The sequence below is a fragment of the Berghia stephanieae genome, chromosome 4 (genome assembly GCF_034508935.2).
Source record: "Berghia stephanieae isolate SIO BIC M18660-M18661 chromosome 4, UCSD_Bste_1.3, whole genome shotgun sequence".
Classification (NCBI taxonomy): domain Eukaryota; kingdom Metazoa; phylum Mollusca; class Gastropoda; order Nudibranchia; family Aeolidiidae; genus Berghia; species Berghia stephanieae.
The window spans coordinates 64,844,734-64,869,147 of record NC_088363.1 but is presented as its reverse complement, the minus strand read 5'-3'; the positions used below and the strand labels follow the sequence as shown (position 1 = coordinate 64,869,147).

Genomic DNA, 24,414 nt, shown 5'->3' with positions numbered 1-24,414 from the left:
ATTTGATGTTTGGAAATAAAGAGAAGAGATAATGAACTAGTTGAAAATGTCAATAACCCAAAAAGGACCTCAGACCACAAAATCAGCGTTTTTCACCCCCGCATCTTGCCTTAAAACAAAAAGGAAAGTAAATGGTTGTTTTGTAAGAAGGCAGATTTCTTTTTACCAACTCTAGCTGTATTGTATTTCAGCATATTTTTTGAGGTTATTTTTTTGTTTGTTTGTGTCTTTTAAAATTTTAATATTGTTACTTTTGTAAATTATTGCCTGTTTGCAGCACATACTTTGTGAGAGAGGAACCTTATTCAATTTGGTTGAGTCATTTGAGACATTTTTACTTTGACCCTATGTTATCCCTGTAGTGAATGACTTTGTTTTTTCCAAATGTGTCTGTGTTACATACAAGCTCACTCTTCTGACCAAATTTTCTATGCACACATGGGCTTGATAAGGACATCAAGGTCGAGTAGTTCCAGCAGCAGTGGCAGTCCCTTATTTAATGTTTATATCTTGAGACCTATATTTTTATACAATGGTTTAAAATGTATACTTCAGATATTTGTTGAGGAGCATACAATGGAGCGAGACCCAAATCAAGAGCACCACATGATGGCCCAGATCACAATCTACCAGCCACAACTGGGGGATAGGTACTATGGAGAGTTTTACCTTGATCACGACTATGGTCAGACCAGGTCAGGCAAGGAAGGCAGGCGGTGCAGGTTGGTTGAAATATTTAAACAACCTAAGTAATTATTTTTATATTGCTTTTCTATCTTTATCAGATTGTTCGTTTTGAGTAGGCAGATGTTTCAGCAAAGTGTAAACGGGATTCTTGGAATATTTAACTTTTATATCATATCAATATGGCTAAACTTTTATAATACATTATCGCCTGTGTTATGATACTCTTCAGATTTTTTTTCACCATTGATTAGGGAATAATAAATTAATTCCCTTATATGTGTGTAAGTGTGTTATGTGCTGTTGTCATAGTTCAGAATTCTCAATTTCTTTTATCAACTAATTCATACATCTTTTATGAGTTTGGATAGAATTTTAGTCTTTTATGAGTTTGGATAGAATTTTAGTAAATTACTTCAATATGTTATAATTTGTTGTTGTATTTTTAACAGATTTGTTATTGGATCTAGACAGTGTGTCGACAGGTAAGATATCTTTTCCAGGCTATATTTACCATTACACACACTGATCTATGTCATTTGTTATCTCGATTAACAGCAAATAATATTAATACTAGAACTGCTGCTGCTACTACTACTACTACTACTACTACTACTACTACTACTACTACTACTACTACTACTACTACTACTACTACTACTGCTGCTACTCTTATCATTATCGCTATTACTAATTTTCTATATCAAATTAAATCTCAACTCACTTTTTTAATAATGAAGAGTTTGCATCCTTGTTTTGTAAACCATTGAAATTTTGTTTATCCAGTATCATTTCAATTGCAGTAAATTTTGCAGATCCTTTAATAAGAGAAATATAGCTTCTTGTAAAAAACCTGAAAGTATTTATTAAATTACAAAAATAGGATCCTTTTGTTTTCTCTCTCCTTTTGATAGGTACTTACAGCAATTCAAAGATCTTTTTACTGAGGAAGGAAAATTGCAAATGAAAATAACAATACGCAAGGCAAATGAGCCAACACCAACAATTACATACACTCAGGTAATGTATCAGCTGTGTCTTTAATTGATTGAAGACTAGATATAATTTTGTAATTTTTAAGAGAATAGGACACTAGACATATTCCATTTTAAAAATTGTATTAAAATTCTATTGACTCATCGATCATATCCTATTTAAACCAAATATAATGACGCCTAACTCTCAACAGTTACACTGATTTTCAAGCCTTTTTGACCTTTTCAATATATCCTAGTTCATCATGCAGTTGATCAGCTTGGACAAATGACCCTCATTTTAATCATAAATAGCTAGAGATTTGAAATAATGGGGGCCCCAATAAAGATAGAAAATTGAAAAAAATAAGTTGTGCGGTCAGATGGACATTAGTTTAAAAATTGCTTACTTTACATGTGCAAAGAAGAAGAAAAATTACAAAATTCTTCTATTTTATCAAATACCAACCATATCTCAACTACATATATGGATATCAAGTCATTTGAACGCCATTTTGTAAAGCAGTAATCATTTGAAAATATAAAAACTGACCAGAAAATGGATTCTCTTCTCGACAAACATCATAATCATTACAAAATATAGCTGCCCAAAGCACCTTTTGATCATTGTGTGGAACTACTTTGGTGGCATTATCATTTACAATACTACCACAACTACCACATCATTATCCTCTCCTCCACTAAATCTACGACAACTACCACATCATCATCCACCAACACTACTACAACCACATCACCATCTCCACCACCAATACTACCATTATCACCACATCATCATCCCTTCCACTGATACTACCACAACGTATAACTTAGTGTGACTCAATGCTTTTCTCCCCCACCTATTTCTTAAAGATTACATAGTGTGGAATGACATGGTTTTTGAGTGCTTTTTTGCATCATCGATGTTATTGTCAACATTAAAATTGAGATTAATCTCTAATTTAAATTAACAAAAAATGACAGCTTCTGATTCTTTTTCTTTTCCTTTATGTGTCTTGACTATTTTCCACAAAGTCTACACAGTTCGTTCAAATGTCTATCATGAACTTCTCAAGTGGTTTGCTGAACTTGAAACAAATCATTATTGTTCAGTTTTGTTTCGTTTAACTGACATTTTATTGACTTATTGTCAACTGATTCATTCACAGTGCAATATTGTTAGGAAAAGACAGACAGAAGAGTAAATTATGTACAAATAAGTCAAAAGGAAGTCAAGGACATTTATAACAACTGTGCACAAAGGCAGAGTGTTTATTTCAATAAACATTCATACCTTGCATCTCCACTCTAAGCCAAGTTCCGGCAAAGGCATTGAAACATTATCATGGACAGTTGAATAATCCTCATATTCAATTACTTCTTCATCATGGAATGTAGCCATTTTTTGAATTGAAAGTGATAAAGTTTCAAATGAAGAGAGTTGGTGATAACTTTACTTTAAATAAAAACAAAATGAAGGATGTGAAAATGTAAACAACTTGATGATGAGGCCCACAGTTAATAAAATTATTTAAATGCAATTGACATGGTTTCTATGAAAATGATGTAGAATAAAATCATTTAAATCTCTCAAAACTAAATATATAATAACATTTTTTAAAATTAGACCTTATGGATCAGGACTAGTCATGTTGGAAATGAGAGAGTGGCAGCGATAGCCAGCTACTGGTTTCATAATACTGGAAGTGTTGATAGTTAAGCCACTAAGGCCTTTGTTTTACCATTGTTATACTGTCCGTATAAAAGCAATGGCATACTTACTATTTTCACATTAATTCCTTTGTGAATAATATTGCACTGATCCAATATTATTGTTTTAGACCGATGTCACATGAAATGGATTTTTAAAAGACAGATTTGATTGAGTTTAAATTTATAATTTCTCGATAGGGTCTGGCCAACGCTTCCATTATTCCCCCTGCTGCCACTCCCACTACAATAGCCCTCAATACAGCCCAAGCACTGATGAAACAAGTGGCATTCAACCAACAGGCTGTCAAAGCAGAGATTGGAGCTCCAACCGTGGCTGGTTTATCAAATAAACGGAATTTTCCAATCCAACTCTCTTTGTCACTGACTCCTGCTGTTGCCAATTTGCCAACTTGCCAAGGTGAGATACTGGCTATCTAAAAATACTTTTTTAATACATTTTTATTTGTTTGATTAAAAATACAAAATAAATAAACAAAAAACCCATAATGATCCTCTTCCCACCCGAAATGGGGCAAAACTGACATTTTACAAGGTCAAATAATTGGCTTACTCACTAACTCCATGATCAGTTGACCACCACGGAGGACATGCAGGATGCTGACCTCCATGTTATACATTTTATGTTGCGATGGTCCAGTGGTTTTGGAGCCTTAGTGTTACTAAAAATCCAAATGCATAATAATATTTCAATTTATTTTTATTTTTAAACAATTTCTATTCTAAATTTATACATGATAATATGGCGAAATTTATAAAACTTTCCATACAAATTTTTGTTTTATAATTTCATTCGATTTTCAATTACATTTTATTTTTTGGTCATATGCTGAAACCATAACAACTTCCATTGATGTGTATATGACTGTGATGTACTATCCGACTATGTGGTCTAGTGGTATGACACTCGCTTTCGGATTGGAAGGTCTTGGCATAGTTGAGTCCTTGGCTCGTTACTCACATTCTCTCACAGTACTGAGGTGTAAATGAGTACCTGGCCGTTAACAGTGTTTTCTCTGTCCGAAATAAAATTATAACAGGCGTCATGCCCCGTCCTAAATGTTAAATGTTCCTGTTGGTCAGGGACCCCTTGTAAAGCACTTTGAGCACATTTAGTGGATATAAAAGCTCAATTTAATTCAATTTAATTTAATTCTATTTTCAGCATCTGCAGGCATCCCGTCCACTTTGTCCACCCAATACCTGGCAGCGTCCATATCCACGGCCTCCATGGTAGCCAGTCAGAGACTGAAAACACCAGTTGCCAATCAACACAGGTATGAAGAAGAGAATTGAGCTTTTATATAGCGCAATATCCACTAAACATGCTCAAAGCGCTTTACAAGGTGTCCCAGGCCAACAGCAACACTTAACATGTAGGAAGACGGGACATGACGCCTGTTAGGTGATATTACTTTTTTTTTCGGACAGAGACCGCTATTAACGTTCGGGTACTCATTTTACACCTGAGTATGGTGAGATTGTGAGTAAAGAGCCTTTTCCAAGGACTCATCTATGTGCCGAGCGAGGCTCAAATGGATCCAAAAGAGAGTGTCATACCACAAGACCAGATAGCCGCATGGATGGAGATCTTCATTTTTAAATATTTTTTTAAAATGTGTATTTTTTTTTCACAAGCTTGAAATTAGAGTTTACCTGGAGGTCAAGTGGAAAAATATGTCAAACTTCACTGACCTTGTCTATTATAGGAGTATTATTCATGTAATGTAATGTTTATTTCACTCACTAATACATCATTCAAAGGGCTTGTCATTATATGTATTAGCTTTTTCTTTTAGATTTTATGATTCCTGATAAAAGAGGCAAAAATTGTTTTATAAATCAGTCATTGTATTAGAATTCTCATATAGTGAGTAAAGCTATAGTGCAGCAGTTTCTTCATTATTTAAATAATGGTTTTGCCACGTGGGTTATGTTCATTTGTAACAATACTTCTTTTCATAAGAAATAATGTGAAAATAAAAAGCTTGCACAACCTCAGCTGATCAATGTTTCCTTTAACTCACTCAACCCTAACACCGTCTATATCTGTTGTATACCCGGGGTTACTTTTACCCCGTGCCTATTTATTACATTTTTCTGAGACAAATTATTGGCTTAGGATCAAAGCTAATGTTCTTAATTTTTACATGTTAATGGATGTTGAATAAAACTATCTATGCACATGCTCATTATTAATAATTATTTTCCAAAAAATCTCTAGGATTGAGGGAGTTAAGTTTTGTTTCTAGCTAATTGAAAACAAGATTGTACCATTTCAAAGAGGATGGCTTGATTGTCAATGAAACTGAGAAAATCATGTTTTAAAACTGAGCTTTTAATTTTCAATAAATACCATCCATCTAATTTTAACATTGAACAAATATTTATGAGATTTAAAGCAATACAGAGATAGAATTGATAATCAAGGAACCTCTGTTAAATTTAACTCTTTTGTGAGGTTTTAACCATAAATCATTCTTTGTCTTTCTCAAATATTCTTTCCATTTTTTTGGTCCTTATACTTGTAATTTGTAGCCTTATACCTTTTATATCTGCATCGGTACCTTGATCATGGCCTATCAAGCTGCCTCTTCTCTTGGGTGACTAGTAATGGGTGATAATTAGGTTGTGGGTAATTAGGCAAAGAAACCAGAGGTGGAAGAGGGGGGGGGGGGGGGGCTAACAATGGGTAATTTAGTGTCAGGAAAAAAGTCGTTTTGTTCATTTTTTTATGAATTAGATTTTCCTGCTACGTTTTTAAAAAATTGTGATTTTAGGTATTAAAATGTTTTTTCTGAATGTCTGGAGCCAGTTAATTTAGACTATACACTCTCCTCCCCATCCCAACCCATTCAACCAAAAGATGCTATCCCTTCCTGACACTTTGATAATCAATGATTGGTATCATAGTTAGAATGGAATGCCTGGTCGGTGCTTTCAATGATTTAAAAAAAAAAAAATTCCAAAATCAGAGGTAGAATGTGAACCTGACTCTTTCGCTGAGTGCCATTTTATTGGACAGATGAGTGACATTACAGTCTGTTAAAAATTTTTTTAAAGTGTGGAGTGGGCACTACACTCTCTCCTTACCAATGATTTTCAGTATTTTCCCAGAATGGCATCCTTACCCAGAGAGGAATATTTTTAATGGTAAAAACTCTGTTAAACAAGAGTGGTGTATTTCATGAAAAATTAAAATTTTATAATATATTTTATCTATATTCATTACAAAGTCGCTTAATAGGCAGTGTCCATTGTATCTGTTTATAAGGATCTACATTTGTAATAAGGTATTTGGCCATTATGTCTAAATGAGCATACCAGGCTGGAAGGCAAGGGGAACACATTGACCATTGAGAAAACTAATCAATGGTGCATTCTAAAAGCATGCTTCATGTTGCATCTTTTTCAGACCATCAAGCTCATCACCCTTGTCTAGTCCTGTTGCCCCTCCCAAAGCATCCACACGTGAGTGTTTAGCTGTGTGTTTTCTCTCCACCCCCCCCCCCCCCCTTTCTATCTCCCCCATCTCTTTGCCTCTCTCTCTCTCTCTCTCTCTCTCTCTCTCTCTCTCTCTCTCTCTCTCTCTCTCTCTCTCTCTCTCTCTCTCTCTCTCTCTCTTTCTCTCTCTCTCTCTCAGTGTCTTTATGAGTTGAATCATCTATTATGATTTACTTGAAGAAAGGTTGTATATACTTTTTTATATAATTGTTTTGTATGTGTGTATGTTTTAAAATAAAATATTGTTCCCATTTTGTTCTTAACAACGAAACAAATGCACTCGCTAAATTTGGTAGTTACTATTTTGCTTGTATTATATCTCTCCTAGTGGTCTAGTGGTATGATACTTACCTTTGGACTGGAAGGTCCAGGGTTCGAGTCCTGCTCTGAGAGGTACATTGTTGAGTCCTTGCAAAAGGCTCTTTAGTCTTATTCTCTCACTGTATTCAAGTGTAAAATGGGTACCTGGCCGTTAAAAGCATTGTCTCTGTCGGGGAAAAAAAATGTAATATCGCCTATGTTCAGTCCTACATGTTAAATGTTGCTATTGGCTAAAGACCCCTTGTAAAGTGCTTTGAGCGCATGCTGTGGAAATTGCACTCTATAAAAGCTCGAGTTTTTAAAATGTTTTTTTTCTCCACACACCCCCCCCCCCCCCCCCATCTCTTAATCCCTAACAGCTCAACAAGTTGCCACCAGTATACCTTTAATAGCCCTACCCAAAGCCTCCACACCCACCCTGACTCCGCCCCCTAACTCTAGGACGCCAACGCCCACCTTGGCAGGCTCAAGAAGATCCTCCAATGATTTATCACAGCAAATGGCAGCTGGAGTCAGCAACCAACAAACTCTACAACAGCAACAAAACATTACTAACTTCATTCAAGGTGAATATAATTTTGTTACTTGACACCCTCTCTTAATTTGTTATTCAGGCCTATTCCTCTTTATAACTTGTAAACAGACAGTAGAGCACTTTTATATCAAATAGACTTAAAACAAATTGGTGGAAATAAAGCACATATGTCTGTGCCAAATCTCCCCCCCCCCCCCTTCTACCCTTTATTATTCCCCTTATATAAAGAACTACTGGAAGAAATATATTTTCTGCCTATGACTTATATCTGTACTCTAATGTACAGTCGCATCTCTTTAATCCGGAACTCCACAATCCTGATGTCTCCATTGTCTGGACAGGTTGTCAGGGGACAGATTTTTAATTCAGAAAAGTGAGTGGAGCAGGCACTTATGTTGATAACAACAAGAAATGAAGTGAGTAGGAAAGTGCTAGAAGACACTAGAGAATAAAAATTTCGCCCCGGTGATGGGGGCTGGAACCCGCGACCTTACTGGTATGACAACTCCGCCAGTGAAATTTTTATTCTCTATTGTCTTCTGGCACTTTCCTACTCACTTCATTTCTTGTTGTTATAGACATATTTTGTTTCTTTATTTGTACACTTAAGGACTGATTTCACTATCTGCATGTCTCTGTAATTTAATTTTTAAAGATTATGCCCTTCCGCCACGACATCATAAGATACCATCGCCTAGGCATTCCTTGAAGGAATATAGATAATTCATCAAAACATCATGTCTCTGGGTGAGGTTCCTGACCACTCATGTTGGGCAGGGGGGTACATACTGTGTCTTCTATCCCCTTATATCTGTTTTCCAACATGTTTTCTGTCTTTGTCTTGGAATGAGATTACTTGGCTTTGTCCTGGCCCTGGCCGGAAACCTAGCTGGGAGGGAAACAGTCAAATGCATAGTTATTGTTTTGGGAGATGATATTTTTTTCCTTGTAAATCATCTCTCTGTTATGTATTATTATATTTGTTATTTTGAATGTATAATGTAAGCATTTGTGTGTGTTCCTCTTTGTTGGATTTTGCGTTTGTGCCCGGATGAGACTTATAGGTGATCTCAAACTAAGTACATTGGTGGTATGCTCTTGGAATCTACATCTGATCCTTATTTGTTCCCAGTTCCCCTATGTCTTACTTTTTCTTGGGTGCTTTAATTGTAATTCTAGAACTTTTCCCTATCCCATTTTCTTCCATTTTACTGGCGCTGATATAACCTAAATGTGTTGCAAGCACCGTGAAACCCTTAAAAACAAAAACAAAACAAACAAGATGTCTGATGTCAACAGGAATCACCCATGTTGTCAAATTTAGCAAATGGGGGGGCTAATAATCTTGCGCAAGGAAAAATAAAACGAAAGTGCCTGAAGTGGGGCTCGAACCCAGGACCTTCTGGGTAACAATGCAATGCCGTAACCTTTTGGCCACTTTGTGCCCCCTCCCAAATGTCTCTGTAATCCATACAAAATGCTGGGAACAGAGATGTTTGGATTGGAGAGACTATATGTCCAAAACACAAATAACTTAGGTTCAAGTCTGAGATGTACTGAAATGTTCAGCAATGATAAGTTAAGCAAGCCTTCTTTTGACCTGGTAGTAAGTATTTTTCAATAGACCAACGCCTTTTAGTGGAGTCATTACAGATCTAAACGGCCACCAATCCCTATTTTAGGTACAATCCATAAATTTGCAACTCTAAATCACCAATTTGACTATTGTCGTAAATGATGTTGTAAAATGATCTCTTTAGATTGTCAGTCTGAGGTGAACCAGACGTTTTTATAACCCCTTTCTATCTTAACTGGATATTATACATAAAATGTTAATGGATATGTTTTGGTTCAACCAGTCACTTTTAGAATTGTGAGGTTAAATTGGCCACTCATCTTGGTGAAACTGGCCACCTGTCTAATAAACTTTATTTTAATGTAATCTTTTTCTCTCATTAAAGTTAAAGCGATTATCATCAAGAAGAAGGAGGAGGAGGAGAAGGAGAACTTTGGCTATATCTGATTTTAAAGTTTTACTCTTTTTTATTTTTTACCTTTTATTTGTTTTTAGGTTTGACTTCTGGTGCAGTTGTTGCCAGTACAGGTATGTTCACCGACTTTTATTAACATGCCTATGAGTATTTTTTTTTTTTTTTACTTTTCAATTTGTAACCATGAAAATAGGTACATTTACTGTACCTGTAATTTCCTTAGTAATTTGATGAAGTTAACAATGCTTTTCATGAAATTAAATATCATTTTTTTTTTTGTCTCTCGAAACCAAAAACCATTCAATGATAGAAGTTTACTAGTTGCAAATATTTTTATGCACTTTTACCTTCCATTCCTGCATTGCATTTTACATTTTTAAGGGGAGATGTGGTGACAATCTTTCTTAATTTTGGCACCAAATCTCAAAATTTACTCACTTATATTTTTAGATACTTCAAATACCAAAATTTCAATTTATACAAGTTGGATGGATAATCTGTTGTTTTAATCCTTGAATTTGAAAAAAAATTACCTTGAAAACTCATTAAAAACTCCTTGACTTTCAAAATGGAATTGCTGTAGAAACATGTTATTTGTTTTGAATTTTTTAATCATGAATTTTGTCAATTCTTACGCATATTTCACCCTCTTGGAGTTAAACATTAATGAAATAAAAACAAGTCTTGGATCTAAAAAAACCTTATGTTAATTTTTAGATAATATAATAATCTATAAACATACCTAATGCTGTTAGTTTATTTGTTTTTGAGTCTTTGTCTTTTAGAAAAATGATAAAATTGAATTTTATTTTCTATGGCAATGGGTGAATATGTGTTCATGTCCTGTATATTTTTTATCTTCTTGAATCACAAGCTATTTAGTGATTTGGTTGTATCATCATTTTTATAGAAGCGAACATTTTTATTTTGCTATCCCATGTCCCCTTAACATTTCGAATTGACACTCTCAAACCAATCCAAATGGGCATATTACTAAACCAGTTTTAGTTTTAGAATTTTTAACCCACACTCCATTCTCTCACTCCTTTCCATTTCTAAATTCTGTTAAATACTTCTCATTCTCACTATTTGACTGCATGGCACCTAAGCCAGTTGTACCAACTTATTTCATTGTAATTATTTTGCTTTGGCACCACAGATAACCAAAGTTCGGGTCTATCAAATCAGCAACAACAACAACAACAACAGCAACAGTCTCAGTCAGCTAGTGGCAGTAGCGGCCTAGCTAACCTCAGCATCAGCAACTTGGGTCAATTGTCATCGAATCTCAATCTCCAAGGTATAGCAGGACTATCTGGTGTCAACATTGCCAATTTGAGTGGACTTCAACAGATGCAGGTTAGTTTGATTTTGCTCTTGTCTATATTTACCCATTATTATTTATTATGATATAGAGGTCCCAATAACTCAACACTTGACTCGCAACCAAAAGTGACTAGTATCAATCTAGGCTTGATATTTTATTCCTAACCCCTATATCCAACCAACAGTTATTTGATTGGTGGAAATGTTAGATTTGATGGAAGATACTCATAATTGAATAGAATCCTGTCAAAATGACAGCAAGCATTTGCCATTGTCTATTTTAACTGATATTGCGAAGAACTTATGGAGCTTGTGGCTCTCAATAATTACTTTTTACTAACATATTTAATTGCCAAGAAGGATGGTCCATCGCATTAGATTTGTATTTTATTTCCCTGTTATTGTTAAATTCAGATTACTCTGAATTGAAATAATATAGGAAAAATCATTTAGAGTAAAAATAAAGAGCATAATCATTCATCTAAAATTTCAAGTTTACGACATGTATAGCTCTTTTTATAAAACCATTCCCTCGGGAAGCCTCATTCCTTCCTGGAGCATCCTATTTTCTTATCATGTGACAGAATTCACCATTAATTAAGACAACACCAGTCATTGGTTTCAGTCAAGGCTTCATTCTCACTCATGTAATGCATGCAAATAGAGCCAGGGTAATGGAATGTGATTGCACATTAACTCAATTACTGACTGTGCTCACTGACATTCATCTGTAGTGTTTCATTCATCCTGTTTTGTTGATAAAGGGGATACCCAAAAGATTCATTTTATCTGTTTTCGTATATTAAATTGAAGCTTACATTAAATTTCACATTGTTATTTATTTCCTCGAGCTTCGAGCAGCAACATTTACATTGTTAAAAAAGGAGACTTAATGATTATATTGCCTGATTAAAAGTACACAGGGCCTGATAGCTGAATGGTAAGAATATAGAACTCAAACATGAACAATCCTTGCTTCATCACCATTTCTTTTTAGTCCCTTGTCCACTGGGTAGTGGTAGTGTTGCTGATGCGAGTTACTTTTGAGAGACTATCCTGATTCCAAGGATAGCCAAAACTATTACTTTACTTGACTTATAAATGCTCAAGTTTATTTTTTAAAACTTTCCACAGACCCTATGGCTCAAAAATATTTCCCGTTTATGGTGGAACTTGAGATTTTAAATTATAAATGCCCACTTTTACAGCAGTATACTCGACGCCATTGTCTGCAATCCATTCTGATTTCTTTAAAAAATTAATATTTTCCAGGTGTCTCTAGCCCAAATTGCTGTTCCAATCACAATGATAAATGCCAATGCCAACCTTCTTCAAGCCCAGCCTGGTATTCTTGTGAGTACACTTTATACTATTCGTCATTTAATTGTGTCAATGGTCAAAAGTGATAATGAATGTTTCAACCTCTATATCATCTTTGAGCACATTTGAAATTCACTTGACATGGCTTTCTTTTTTTTTGTTTTCAAAAGTATATTATAATAATAGTAGTAGTAATAATAATAATAATAATAATAATAATAATAATAATAATAATAATAATAATAATAATAATAATAATAATAATAATAATAATAATAATAATCTGTATGATTACATTAAATTTGAATAATTGACTAGATAATTTCTATTTCATCTTCCTTAGGGTATAATTACAGAAAAATGATATGATTTTCTTTAGATCAACCAGCAATCGGACACTTTTGTTTTGTTTGCAAAGCAAATGACATCTGAAAATGTGATTTATCCAAAAATTGTTTCATTTACGGATAAGAGCCATTGGGAGCAGATGCTTAATATTTTAAAAGTTACAATTTGTTTTGATTTAAAAATTTTTAAATTTACATTTTTTGTTTTGTCTCTCTTTTGCTTTTCATCATAAAACTTGCATACTGCTTTTTATATCCTCATGTTAACATTACTTATCACTGAAAAGTGAAACTCATGACAGTATCATCTTTGACCATTTAGTACAAGTATATTTATTTGGAGAAAAGTACAAGATAAAATCAAGTGAAGAAAATAACAGGAATTTAAGTTAATCTAAATTGTCTGCAATTGTCTGTTGTGTTTATCGACTGTACCAAGCTTCCACATATGAAGTCAAGAAAGGTTGTGAATTAGTAAATGCTATATTTTTAAATTTTATCTTTTGGTTGTTATAATAGTAATGATAATAATAATAATAATAATAATAATAATAATAATAATAATAGACCTTTATAGAGCGCTCATTATCCTCAACCATGGTGCTTTACATCAACACAAAACAATATCAAAGAAAATACATGACATCAAAAAAGAAATGTTTTCAAGGATTTCTTGAGAAAAGGATCTTGTTCCTGCCTTTATACGAATGCGTTGGATAGCCAAACAGGTCTTGTCATTGATTATTTTATGAGACACCAAACAACAGAGCATTTACAGTAATCCAGCTCTGAAAATAAAAGAGAAACGACAAGTTTCTTGGTAAATCCTCAGAAAGTAATTGTCGAATAGATCCAATTTTTTAAAACTGAATATAAATGACTGGATCACTGTTTTAATTTGGTTGTCCATCAACAGTTTTGAATCTAAGAATGCTCCAAGAATTTTGACATTGTCAACAATATCTATTGACACCTCTCCTACTTTCAATTTCTTACTAAACATTATATTATTTTGTCATACTTTTTACAGAAAAAAAATTCATATTTTATTTATTCATCATCAGAATTTTATAAAACTTTGTACATAGTGACATATAATCCCTGCTTGTTTTACATTTTCTTGTATTTTTTTACGAGAAATTATGATGTTTAGTAAGTCACTATAAGTGAGCAAAGTAAAGGCCACATATTTTTTTGGATCACCTGGCACTTTGATTTGTCCCAGTTGGCCCTGACACATTTCTAAAATGTCAGTCAAAGGAAAATTGATAAACTATTTTTTTACCTTTTGCAGGAAAAATATAATAATACCAAAGACCTTTTTATGCATTTCATGTGTTCTGAGGCGTTTAATTTCTATAGGCAGTAGTCATTTGAAACGATATAAATATATAGTGTATCTTTTAAATCTTTTCTTTTTCTTGTTTGAACTAGGATCTTACAGTTTCTTTGGCGCTTGTGAGCACAGCTAAACTCCAGATTTATTCCCTTCTGGCTATCCTGTTAATTTCCTTTTTACTAACACTGAAATTAGATCTAAGTGTTGCATGCAGCGAATCATTCTTGAAGCAAATGGTAAAGATAAAAATGTATAAAAATATACTTTATTGATGTGAACGACATTGTCTCAAGTACCAAATATATATACTCTGCTCTGTTCATAGGCAAATAATTCAGTATCGACAGGAAGCTCAACAGCTACATTAGTTACCATGGTAACTGCTTTACCTGCATCTTCAACTAATACCGCAACGACCACAACTGTCACCGGTTCATCACAGGTTGCTGTTTCTTCAGGTAAGATATTATGTAAAGTGAATAGTCACATTTATTCAACATTGTTAGCCATGTTGACACTAACTTATGCTCAACAAGTCACCATTGGATGACATTTTGTAAAAAGCACTCTGCTGTGCATGGGCATTTATTATATATTTTTATTAGTGTCATTATACCTTTGATCATCTCTTTGTCATATAAAATCTATTTTTACTGTAGGGTTATAACCATCTTTGGACCTTTTAAAATAAAAACTTAAATGCCTAAATTGGGTGGTTTTAATCATTCTGTATTATCATTATAGAATAAAAAACATTTTCATTGAAAAAATACATTATCTGTGTTGATGCCCATTTTACGTCCTAATTTGGGGGTCTCGCATCAAAAAGTATAGCAATCTTGTGACAAATTTTCCACAAAAACTAATGAAGGAACAATCTTCATATTCTTCCATCCTATCATCATTGTAGCAATTTGTTTCACTATAGAGAGTTTTTATGGATTTAGCTTATGGAATTTGTGTAAGAACATTATGAAGTTGTGAACCAAATTATCTGACAAATTGATCTTAAAAAACTTATAATCTGGATTATAAGTCAAAATACACATTCCTTATTTTTTAAAAATCTCTCTATGTGACATAATACATTATCTGTGATAACTGCAAATTTTCAGACAATTCATGAAATATATTCTGAAAAATATTTGACACAGTATCCCATATCCCCAGATAAACGACATATTGATAAAACAGCAAAATAACTTTCCTTTTTACACACTTTTCTGATTACCTATACCCTTTTCGACCATTTTTTAAAAGTACCTATATTGTGAATTTTCAGGAGTTGCACTTTAATAACATTATTTCCAAGGTAATAAAATATTTTTTACCAAAATCTCAACATCAATTTTTTAAAGGATTTTCCTAACCGTCCATCCCGTAATAATTTTATTCATTTGCTAATTTATTTTCTTACATTTTAGAATAACAATTGTGCATTGCTCTAATATTTTATTGTTTTGTGACTCTTTCATCATTTCATATTAGGAAGTTCAAGTTCCAACCTTCATTTTTATTGATTCTCTTTATCTTTGTAGGTTCAAATATGCTTTCCTTCCCTGTTGGTCTCAGTGGTCTAACCCAGCTCATGCCTGTGACCTCCAAGGGCCAAGCAGGTCAAGCCATCAGACCTACAGCCATGCCACTACTGCAAGTAAGCGCCAATTCATTCTTTATTTTTCTTTGATGTTGAGTTCTGAGTTCTTACTGAATTGTCTGACTTCCCTCAGACACCTCTGTTTTATTTTCTTAGAGATGTAAAGGGAAAAAGAGGAGGGAGACCCTCTTGCATGTTATTAAACATTTTATTGAAAGTCATGCGCAAAAATCTTTATATTGCAAAACAAAAATGCCAGGTACAAAATTATTGATTTAAAGCAGGCCTGAGCAATCTCTCTGGCATCAGAGGCCAAATTCTCCATTTGCTGGCTTCGGATGGGTCGAAAATAAAGGAGATTGTTCTATTATCAATTGTATCTTGTCACTTTATACTATATCTACCCCTTTTATTTTTATCAAATGTGACTTAAATAATATATAATCATATTCAGGTAATTGCGGCTATATGGTCTTGTGGTATGACACTCACTTTCGGATCGGAAGGTCATGGATTCGAGCCGCGCTCGGCGCATAGTTGAGTCCTTGGAAAAGACTCTTTACTCACATTCTCTCACCGTACTCAGGTGTAAAATGAGTATCTGCCGTTTTAAAAAATGCAATGTCGCCTAACAGGCATCATGTCTCGTTCTACATGTTAAGTGTTGTTGTTGGCTAGGGACCCCTTGTAAAGTGCTTTGAGCACTTTTAGTGGATATTGCGCTGTATAAAAGCTCAAGTTTTAAAAAATGACAAGTATAGACCCAAGTCGGTCTCAAGTACAAGTTGATATAACTGCAAAAGCTCACCTAGTTTCTAAATACAACTAAGCTCATTAACTAAAATGTGTCATCGATCATTAACATTTGACATCCCAGCTCCAAGGTCAGCAGGGCATCCAGTTGTTGAGTCTGCAACAGAGAGGTGGTCAAGTCAAACAAGGAACAAGCAATTCAAATACAGCTCAGGGTATCACTAGACTGGCACAAGCCGGCACTACTACTGTCCCTCTTTCTACTGGTAAGTGACGGTCGATAAAATCGATAAAAACAATTCTAGGTCATAATTCAAGACACAGTCAGGTGATAAGCCCAGGCAGTGCCAGCATTTCTCAGCATTGAGAAAATACTGGTAATGAAAGCTCGGAGTAATTTTTATGGGTAGATCTCTCTACTACTACAAAAAATTCATAAAATTACGAAATTTTATCTCTCATTTCAGAACTTCATGAGCATCTCTAATTAACAATGAAAGTTAATGCCAGAGTACATAATTTTAATGATTTTGAAATGTTATTTAATTATTGTGAGAGTTGATCTCCAAAGTTAACTACAGCGACTACTATTCTTATCTCATAAATATTACGAATTCAATTTTTTTCAAGTAGGCTGGTCTGATTGGGTCCTAAAACCAATTCCAGGAGTTCCTGATATTGCTTGAGTTTCAATGGTAGACACTCCTGACAATCATGTGAAAAGACTGTCTACCTATCTTTTCAATTTGCCTTCCGCATAACTGTGAACTCTAATGATGTCACTGACCTTGCATGAGATGCTCGAGGTTACGTTGGTGTGATCTAATTTACCGGCAAAGGGGCTTTCCCCATTGTATGGCTGCCTTGTGATTTCTAATGAATTATTGTTGGAGGAATCTGTTTGATCATCCGCAGTTTTGTAAAATTAGAATTCGGAAATCTCATCGCAGATCTAAATTTAGCAACAAATGTCTGTTGGAATTTATAGTTATGCTACCTGGCCAATCCTATGGTTTGGGTATATAATAGTGAAACTGAGACAGCTTTCTTTCACTGTTTCTCTCATGTTACCGGATAATACTCATCTCTTGGTGTAGACAAATTATCAGCAAAGTCAATACCACTATTATTGGTGGCTATGTGGTCTTGTGGTATGATAATAGCCTTCAGATTGAATGGTCCTGTTCTGAGTGGTGCATAGTTGAGTCCTTTGATAAGGCTCTTTACTCGCATTATCTCACCATACTCAGGTGTAAAATGTGTACCTGGATGTTAAAAGCGTTATCTATGTCGAAAAAAAAATTGACGTTTAGCCTAATCGGCGTCATGTCTCGTCCTACATGTTAAATGTTGCTCTTGGCTAGGGACCCCTTGTAAAGGTCCTTAAGTATGTTAGTGGATAGTGCGTAGTATAAATTAGACCTGCATGTGTGCCGACAATTGTCGGTTTTCCGACAATCACGGTAGTTGCGATCTCCCGGATCACTTATTTTTATTGCTATTGTAATCTGATTGCGAGTGACGTCAATTGTCGGAGTGTCGGCGAGCCCCAACTCGACCGGCGGCGAGCAGTCAAGTGCCGACGAATGAGCGTCGGATTGCCGACAATATTGTCGGCACTTTCAAGCCCTCGTTACGCTCGTTCGGCAATTATCGGGAAACTCCGCTAGTCTTCGATTCGACCGCAACTCTTCACTGTCTGAAAAACGAGTAGTGTGTCGATATAATCGAGCATGCGCAGTTCGTTAACTTTCGTTTTCATACTTTCGGTATTCCATTCAAGTAACTTTTGTTTGTTCAATTGAACGTTGCTACATTTCAATTTTATTCGCTCTATCAATCAACTTTCGGGATTTGTCGTTGTATTTTTTGATCTATTACTCTTTTACATTATTTTTTTGTTATCATGCCTGAACAATTCTTTGACCGTTCGTCGGATCTGAAGTCAGTTGAGAATGGTGTTCGAAATCTATTCAAATGGAATTGGCGATGATTTTCTTTCGGAGTACGTGAGAAAGCCAGCCCAGCCGGGTGCTGCATTTTGTATTTTTTTTTGCCAGTGGATTAAAGTCTAATGATTGGGATGGTTATTGCTCTTTAGAGTTAGAGATAAGATCAATTATTCCTGGTTAAAAACTACTGTGGGGGTCCGATTACGGTGGCAAAGGAAAATCATTCATAAAGAGGCATTCTCACAGACAGTCAAAGTCAAAGTGAGTAACACAAGAGAGAAAAAAGAAAAACACCTCAGTCGTTGACGGCTGTTTTCACTGCTGAGACAGAGACTCGTCCTCTCTCCAAGCTTCACAAGATTTCTTAACTCACTCAATCCTAGCCCTAGCCCAGTCTGTAGGTAGACAGGTGCCGATTAGCCATTGGACAAGTGAAGCGCAACTTTGGGTTAAAATTTGTATAACACAATTTCAAATAATTGTAATCACCGTTGCATTTATTTTTCACAGTATATGAACGGCTCTGGTATCATTTTAAAGGGCAGAGATCAAGATTTCTTTTGATGTGATAGTGATAGAAATCAATGTTGACATATTGTATCAAAAATTATAATTTGATAAAAATAACATCATTTTAAAACTTTTGAAATCTTTTTCAAAATTGAGATAGCAAAAAAAATAAAAGAGAAGGCATCTAGATAAATCATTTGTCTGTGTCTATATCAAATTTCATAAAGATTGAAGGCAGTGCAGTATGTTTAATGTTGACCACAAGTGACCAACCCTCTTTTCTCTATGCTAAGATCCCGTTTTAATCAGTAGTCACCTTATCGAGAGGCTTCCCAGTGGGGGAATTCTCAATCAATTTTGAGCTTTTTGTAAGACTAAATTTAGAGTAGTAAAATCATCATAACTTTGGAACCGTTTATCCTAGATCCAAAAGTAAGGTATCTTATTAAATGGTTTTTAAAGGCCTATCTGTCTATGTAAAAAATAATTATTAATTTTTATTTTTGAAAAAATATCAAACTACCACTCTACCTCCATGCTGTCCCTTGTCCCTATAAATGTTTGGTACTTTTTAACATTTTAAAATAAATATATTCGGTAGGACAATCCAAAAGAAAATGTATATGACTAAGTACTGAGTTACAAAATAAAAGATCCGGTAATGCGATATGTGTGAAAAAGTTCAGACAATTTGGTCAGGACTCGCATGCAGGTCTAATAAATGCTTGATTTTTTTATTTTGATTGGTACTCAGTCTCAATACCACATGGCACTACTATTAGATGCTTAGTTTTATATAGCTTAAATCTTTCAATTTAATAAGTTAATCTCATGTAATTTTTGGTGGTACTATGCACTTTTGATATTTCATTTATTAATGTTTATTGAAGAATTCCATTCTTATTCAAATGAAACATTGGCAGTTCCATATTGGATAATTATACAGTTGGAGCCATTCATTTATTTGTAGGATGCTTAATGGAAACAGTAGCTTAATTGGAATGATTTGTCTCCTCAGAATTTTTTCTTCAGTCTCTCTTCAGATACGTAAAATACAAATTTCATTATTGTAGATTCACACTTTGTCTTCTATCCCCCTATATCTGTATTCCTTTTACACATTGCTTCCATCTTGGTTTTGGATTGACATTACTCGTTTTTTTTACTGGTTCCGATTCTAAGCTGAATTTACAAGTATCTTTCCTTTTTTCCAGAGATTCTTTTTCTTCTTGTAAATCATCTCATTGTTATGCACCATTGTAATTTTTAGCATTTAATATATTGTAAATTGTAAACATTTGAGTGTATTCTTCATAGTGGGATATTTTGCTTGTGCCAGGATGGGACCTATAGGTAATGTCAAAATAGGCACATTGATAGATTGTTTGTGAAATCTACTATTCCCTATTTGAACCTGCCCTTTTAGTCTTGCTACAAATTCACTATCATCTTCCTTTTTACTGGTGCTGAAATGACCTATTAGTGTCGCAAACCCAGTGAAACTCCTTAAAAAAAAACATAGCAAGAAAGCTACTATAGTATGCTTATGTTTCAATGGAACTAGATCAATAGCAATCGAGAATGGAGTTCATGCAACAATATGGTAAAAAAGCCCCAGCTAGGAACACAATTCTGCCCTTGTACAATAAATTTAAATCAATCAGCTCAGTATTGGGAGTGGTACCAGATGGCGAAATCAATGAACCCTAAAAAATACCAAGACAATAATTGATGCTGTCTACAAGATTAATCACTGAGTCTCTAAGTATGTCATCTGGCATCAGATAGTCAGAAAGAAATTGGGTCTATTCCATATAAAACTCATCTAGTGCACGAGGAACATGATTTGCCAGCATGAGCTGATTTTGTACAGCAAGTCATTAGAAACATTGCCTTCTCTGATGAAGCAACCTTTTGCATGTCTGATCATGTACACAAACAGAATGTTTGATATTGGAGTAAACAAGAGATGCCAAAAGTCTGTCAAATTCTGGTTATGTCTCATGGTTCCACCACTTCAAAGGTCGTTGATGAAATGAGTGAATTTACAGGGACATTTGATTGTGCTAATATAACACAATTTGCGTTAGTTTTCTCTGACATTATTGATTGATTGAAATTGAGAAGTGTGTATCATGTTTATTCGATTCAGTTGGAAATCAGAGTTGTGTGGAATGACAGCTAGCATAATAGATATATGGTTAGTTTTGATATCCCTTTCGTCTATAAAAGCCATCCACAGAATAGCTTAATCACAATGATTTTTGTATGATAAACTGTTCCAATGAAGTGGCTTCAACTGTATTTACATTAAAAGAAAGGCATTATTCTTCGCTTAGTCTACATCATTTTGAAAATAATAAACTCTCAGAAGTGCTAATTACTACCATTTATTTTTAAATTTGAGATCAATGTTCAATGCATACTTTTTCACCTATTTAGATAAATTATATTTTTGTTTGGCAATCAGTCCTAGCAGGTCCACAAGTGACAGCACTGGGAATGGGGAATAAACCAGGTCAAGGAGGGAGTACTGCCATCACCGCACAGCAATTAATCCAACTGACTGGAGGTCAGGGTACATCACTGGGACAGGCGGCAGGGGGTCAACAGAGGGCAACTCATATCACGTTTGGCAAAGGTCAACAGGGTTTACAATTCCACTCAGTACAGCTAAAGCAAGGTGGCGCAACCTTGGCTTCAAGTCAGGGATCATCCTCGTCCAGCTCTGGGAAAGGAAAGGGAGGGAATAGAACAAATACCAATTTGTATAAGTCATGATGGGTGAAATTCTGATTTTTAAATTTTATTGCAGGTAGTCAATATGACTCGTCTGTGCTTAAAGTTTTCAATTTTAAGTAAATGAGACAAGTGATAATTTTTTCAAAATCTCAATGTTTTTAAAGAGTAATAATTAGAATGAATATAACAGTAACAGCTTTAAAAAAAGAACAAAATACCAAACATGGAACGTTTCGGGATCAAAACCCTTCAGCCAACAACCAAAAAACAAAACACAAATACATCATTAAAAAAAAACAGATCGACGACTAAATATTTTTAAAGCAGCATTTGAGCAACTATTGTATGACCACATATTGAATCTTAGCAAACTGTCAGCACAACAGATTTGCAGTTTAGCAGATTAATATGTTTAGTCTCTTATGTTGTTTCTATACTCATCTATAAGTTGGCTAAATGTGAGATTGGTAATTTATTGGTGTGTGTTTGCGTGTTTGTGTGTGTGTGGGGGGGGGGGGGGGGGGGGGGAAGGGGTGGAATCAATACAGCAATCAAAAGGACAGTCGTTTCAATGTTCATGAATCAGTTAATATCGTTTATTTGTTTAAATGTTGTTGTTTTTTTTAATTGTTGGGATTATGTTTATGTGAATGCATTTTGATTTTTCAAAAGTGTATACTGATCAGCGTGAGTTGCATTGTAAAATTATTATTCATTTGTTTATACATTTGTCTATTTAATGTTAGTATAATAAAAATTCTAAAATACAGATGAACTATGGTAATAATAAATGTCAATTTTCACATTTGAACAGCCACCTTAGTTTTTTGTTTGTTTTTTGTTTGTACATCTCATGGAATTAATATTTCTTCTAGATGACAGTTCTATTAATCTGATTCCTGATAGCCGAAACCTGGATAACAGCTGAAATAATTTCCCTATATATGCCTCAGAAGAAAAACCATTTCTTAGCAACACTGGTGCACCACAGGGAGACAGTTTGAACCCATTTTTATTTATCATATGCCTAGAAAATGCTTTAATAGATGTGTGTAAATTTGTACTTTCATCCCAACCATAATTTGAAAACAAATTGTCCATGGAAACTGCAAAATCTTATGACACTGAATTTATTGCCACCAAGCAAGTCATTGTAAGTGAATTTTCACAGAAACACCATCTACACATTAATTGTGCCAAACTATGTGGCATTTCTGTCAAGGAAGGAAGATGGAAGGAGAACCATGAAAAAAAGTAGGATTACAAGTTGGAGACAGGGAAGACGTAGTAAGAAGAAAAGGTTTATCGACGGTTGCACTAAAATTATTAAACATGGATTTGAAAAGATAAAATAAAATTGAACACTAAAATCAAATAACACTCCAGCACGATTTCCTCGAACACCCAGTTTCCTTGAACTCATTCGAATGTCCCGATTTTTCCGTTATTATTCTTTGTTATCATTCATTCCTTCCTCAAACAAATTTTTACCTCAAACACAAATTACTCACCAGGTCATCTTTAAAAACATTAATTAAAGTTTTTTTTAAAATTGCGCCGCCTGTTGATTTCGACCACTGATGATTAACTGTGTGTGATATTGACAGTTACCTTTGTATGTATCGTGTGTATCTATCTTCACTGCATTTGTTGTATGCAGTATAATACACACGCAGACATACACAACAACTCGCACACCCCATCGCCTTTTCGCATAAAAGACACCTCTGCTTATTTTTATCACTTCGCCATTAGTTCCAATTTCAATGCCATGCGCCATGACATGCTGCTAATGGTTAGCTACGGCAACAATCTCTCCTTTCCAACACACACGCGTAACATTTCAATAAAGTAAATAATAATAAAGTTCTCTTTATTCATGCGGAAATTTGTCTTAGGGTTTATTCAAAGGAAAGATTTGAATAACCCAGGCGTCAGCCGCAGCACAGCACTGCAAAATGGAGTTATTGAGAGGTGGATTGCTGACTGCCACATAACATCGTGGATATTCGAACTATGTATCTTTCGGCGGAGCCACGCTGCCCCCGCCCTCCCCGTCAAACGTCATGGCAATGTACGGTTTCCTGGAGCATTTTTCCATGTCCAAAGGAGTTTGAGGAAACCGTGCTGGAGTGTATACACAAAATGAGTGTTTATACACAATTGCAGTACATGAGTACTGACTGGGGAACTGGAACAGAACAAAAATTAGTTTTCACAGAAAACAACTTTAAAAAGTCCTGAATATCTCATATCCCACAAAAATAAGCACGAAAAGTTCATTGAAAGACCCCTATCTATTCAAATCTAGAAGCAAGATAGTGACTCTTTTGACATATAGTCAGAAGCTATTAATAAAGTCATGTATTACACCGTCTGGACACAAGAAATACACATAGGCAGACCACCCTTGTCAGTTCATTTTGTCCTAAATATAGACTTAACACACCTCCAAAATAACCAGGCGGTTAGAGAGGCAGCCGAGTCATCCAGATCGGAAGCGAATGGCCTAAAGTCAAAGTCAGTCTATTCATATGTGAAGTATGTGCACTCTTCTCTTGAGTGTAACAGGCCACCCTGGGTCTTTTTAATTTGTATCTTTTTTGACTGTTGTCAAAGGAATGTGAGTTTTTTCTCCTAAAGTTGACTCTGGCAGATTTTTGAGGCTGTCAAGATCTTGTTGTGAATTTAGTACGAAGGGCACTGAAATATTTCTTAGTTCTTCAGGGATTAGTTCGGCCTCATCTGAATCCAGAAATGTTTGATATGTAGAGAGATCCTGGTTCAG

At 34.7% G+C, this 24,414-nt stretch overlaps 1 protein-coding gene across 7 annotated transcripts in view; it reads left to right on the top strand.

The window, feature by feature from the left end:
• Positions 1-22,437, top strand: part of LOC144971027 (uncharacterized) — a 43,201-nt gene extending 20,764 nt beyond the window's left edge. For 5 of the 7 annotated variants that reach the window (XM_078911340.1, XM_078911336.1, XM_078911335.1 and 2 more), the window contains exons 13-26: positions 556-722; positions 1,137-1,169; positions 1,599-1,704; positions 3,570-3,789; positions 4,555-4,666; positions 6,805-6,860; positions 7,574-7,780; positions 9,821-9,853; positions 10,900-11,099; positions 12,339-12,419; positions 14,398-14,530; positions 15,611-15,726; positions 16,547-16,688; positions 21,355-22,437. In XM_078911340.1, coding sequence (XP_078767466.1) covers positions 556-722; positions 1,137-1,169; positions 1,599-1,704; positions 3,570-3,789; positions 4,555-4,666; positions 6,805-6,860; positions 7,574-7,780; positions 9,821-9,853; positions 10,900-11,099; positions 12,339-12,419; positions 14,398-14,530; positions 15,611-15,726; positions 16,547-16,688; positions 21,355-21,665 — 1,917 coding nt within the window. In that variant the 3' untranslated portion in view covers positions 21,666-22,437. Of the gene's footprint in view, positions 1-555; positions 723-1,136; positions 1,170-1,598; positions 1,705-3,569; positions 3,790-4,554; positions 4,667-6,804; positions 6,861-7,573; positions 7,781-9,820; positions 9,854-10,899; positions 11,100-12,338; positions 12,420-14,397; positions 14,531-15,610; positions 15,727-16,546; positions 16,689-21,326 lie in introns of all 7 variants that reach the window. The other 2 variants (XM_078911339.1, XM_078911338.1) reach the window with 2 other exon arrangements.
• Positions 22,438-24,414: the final 1,977 nt, after the last annotated feature.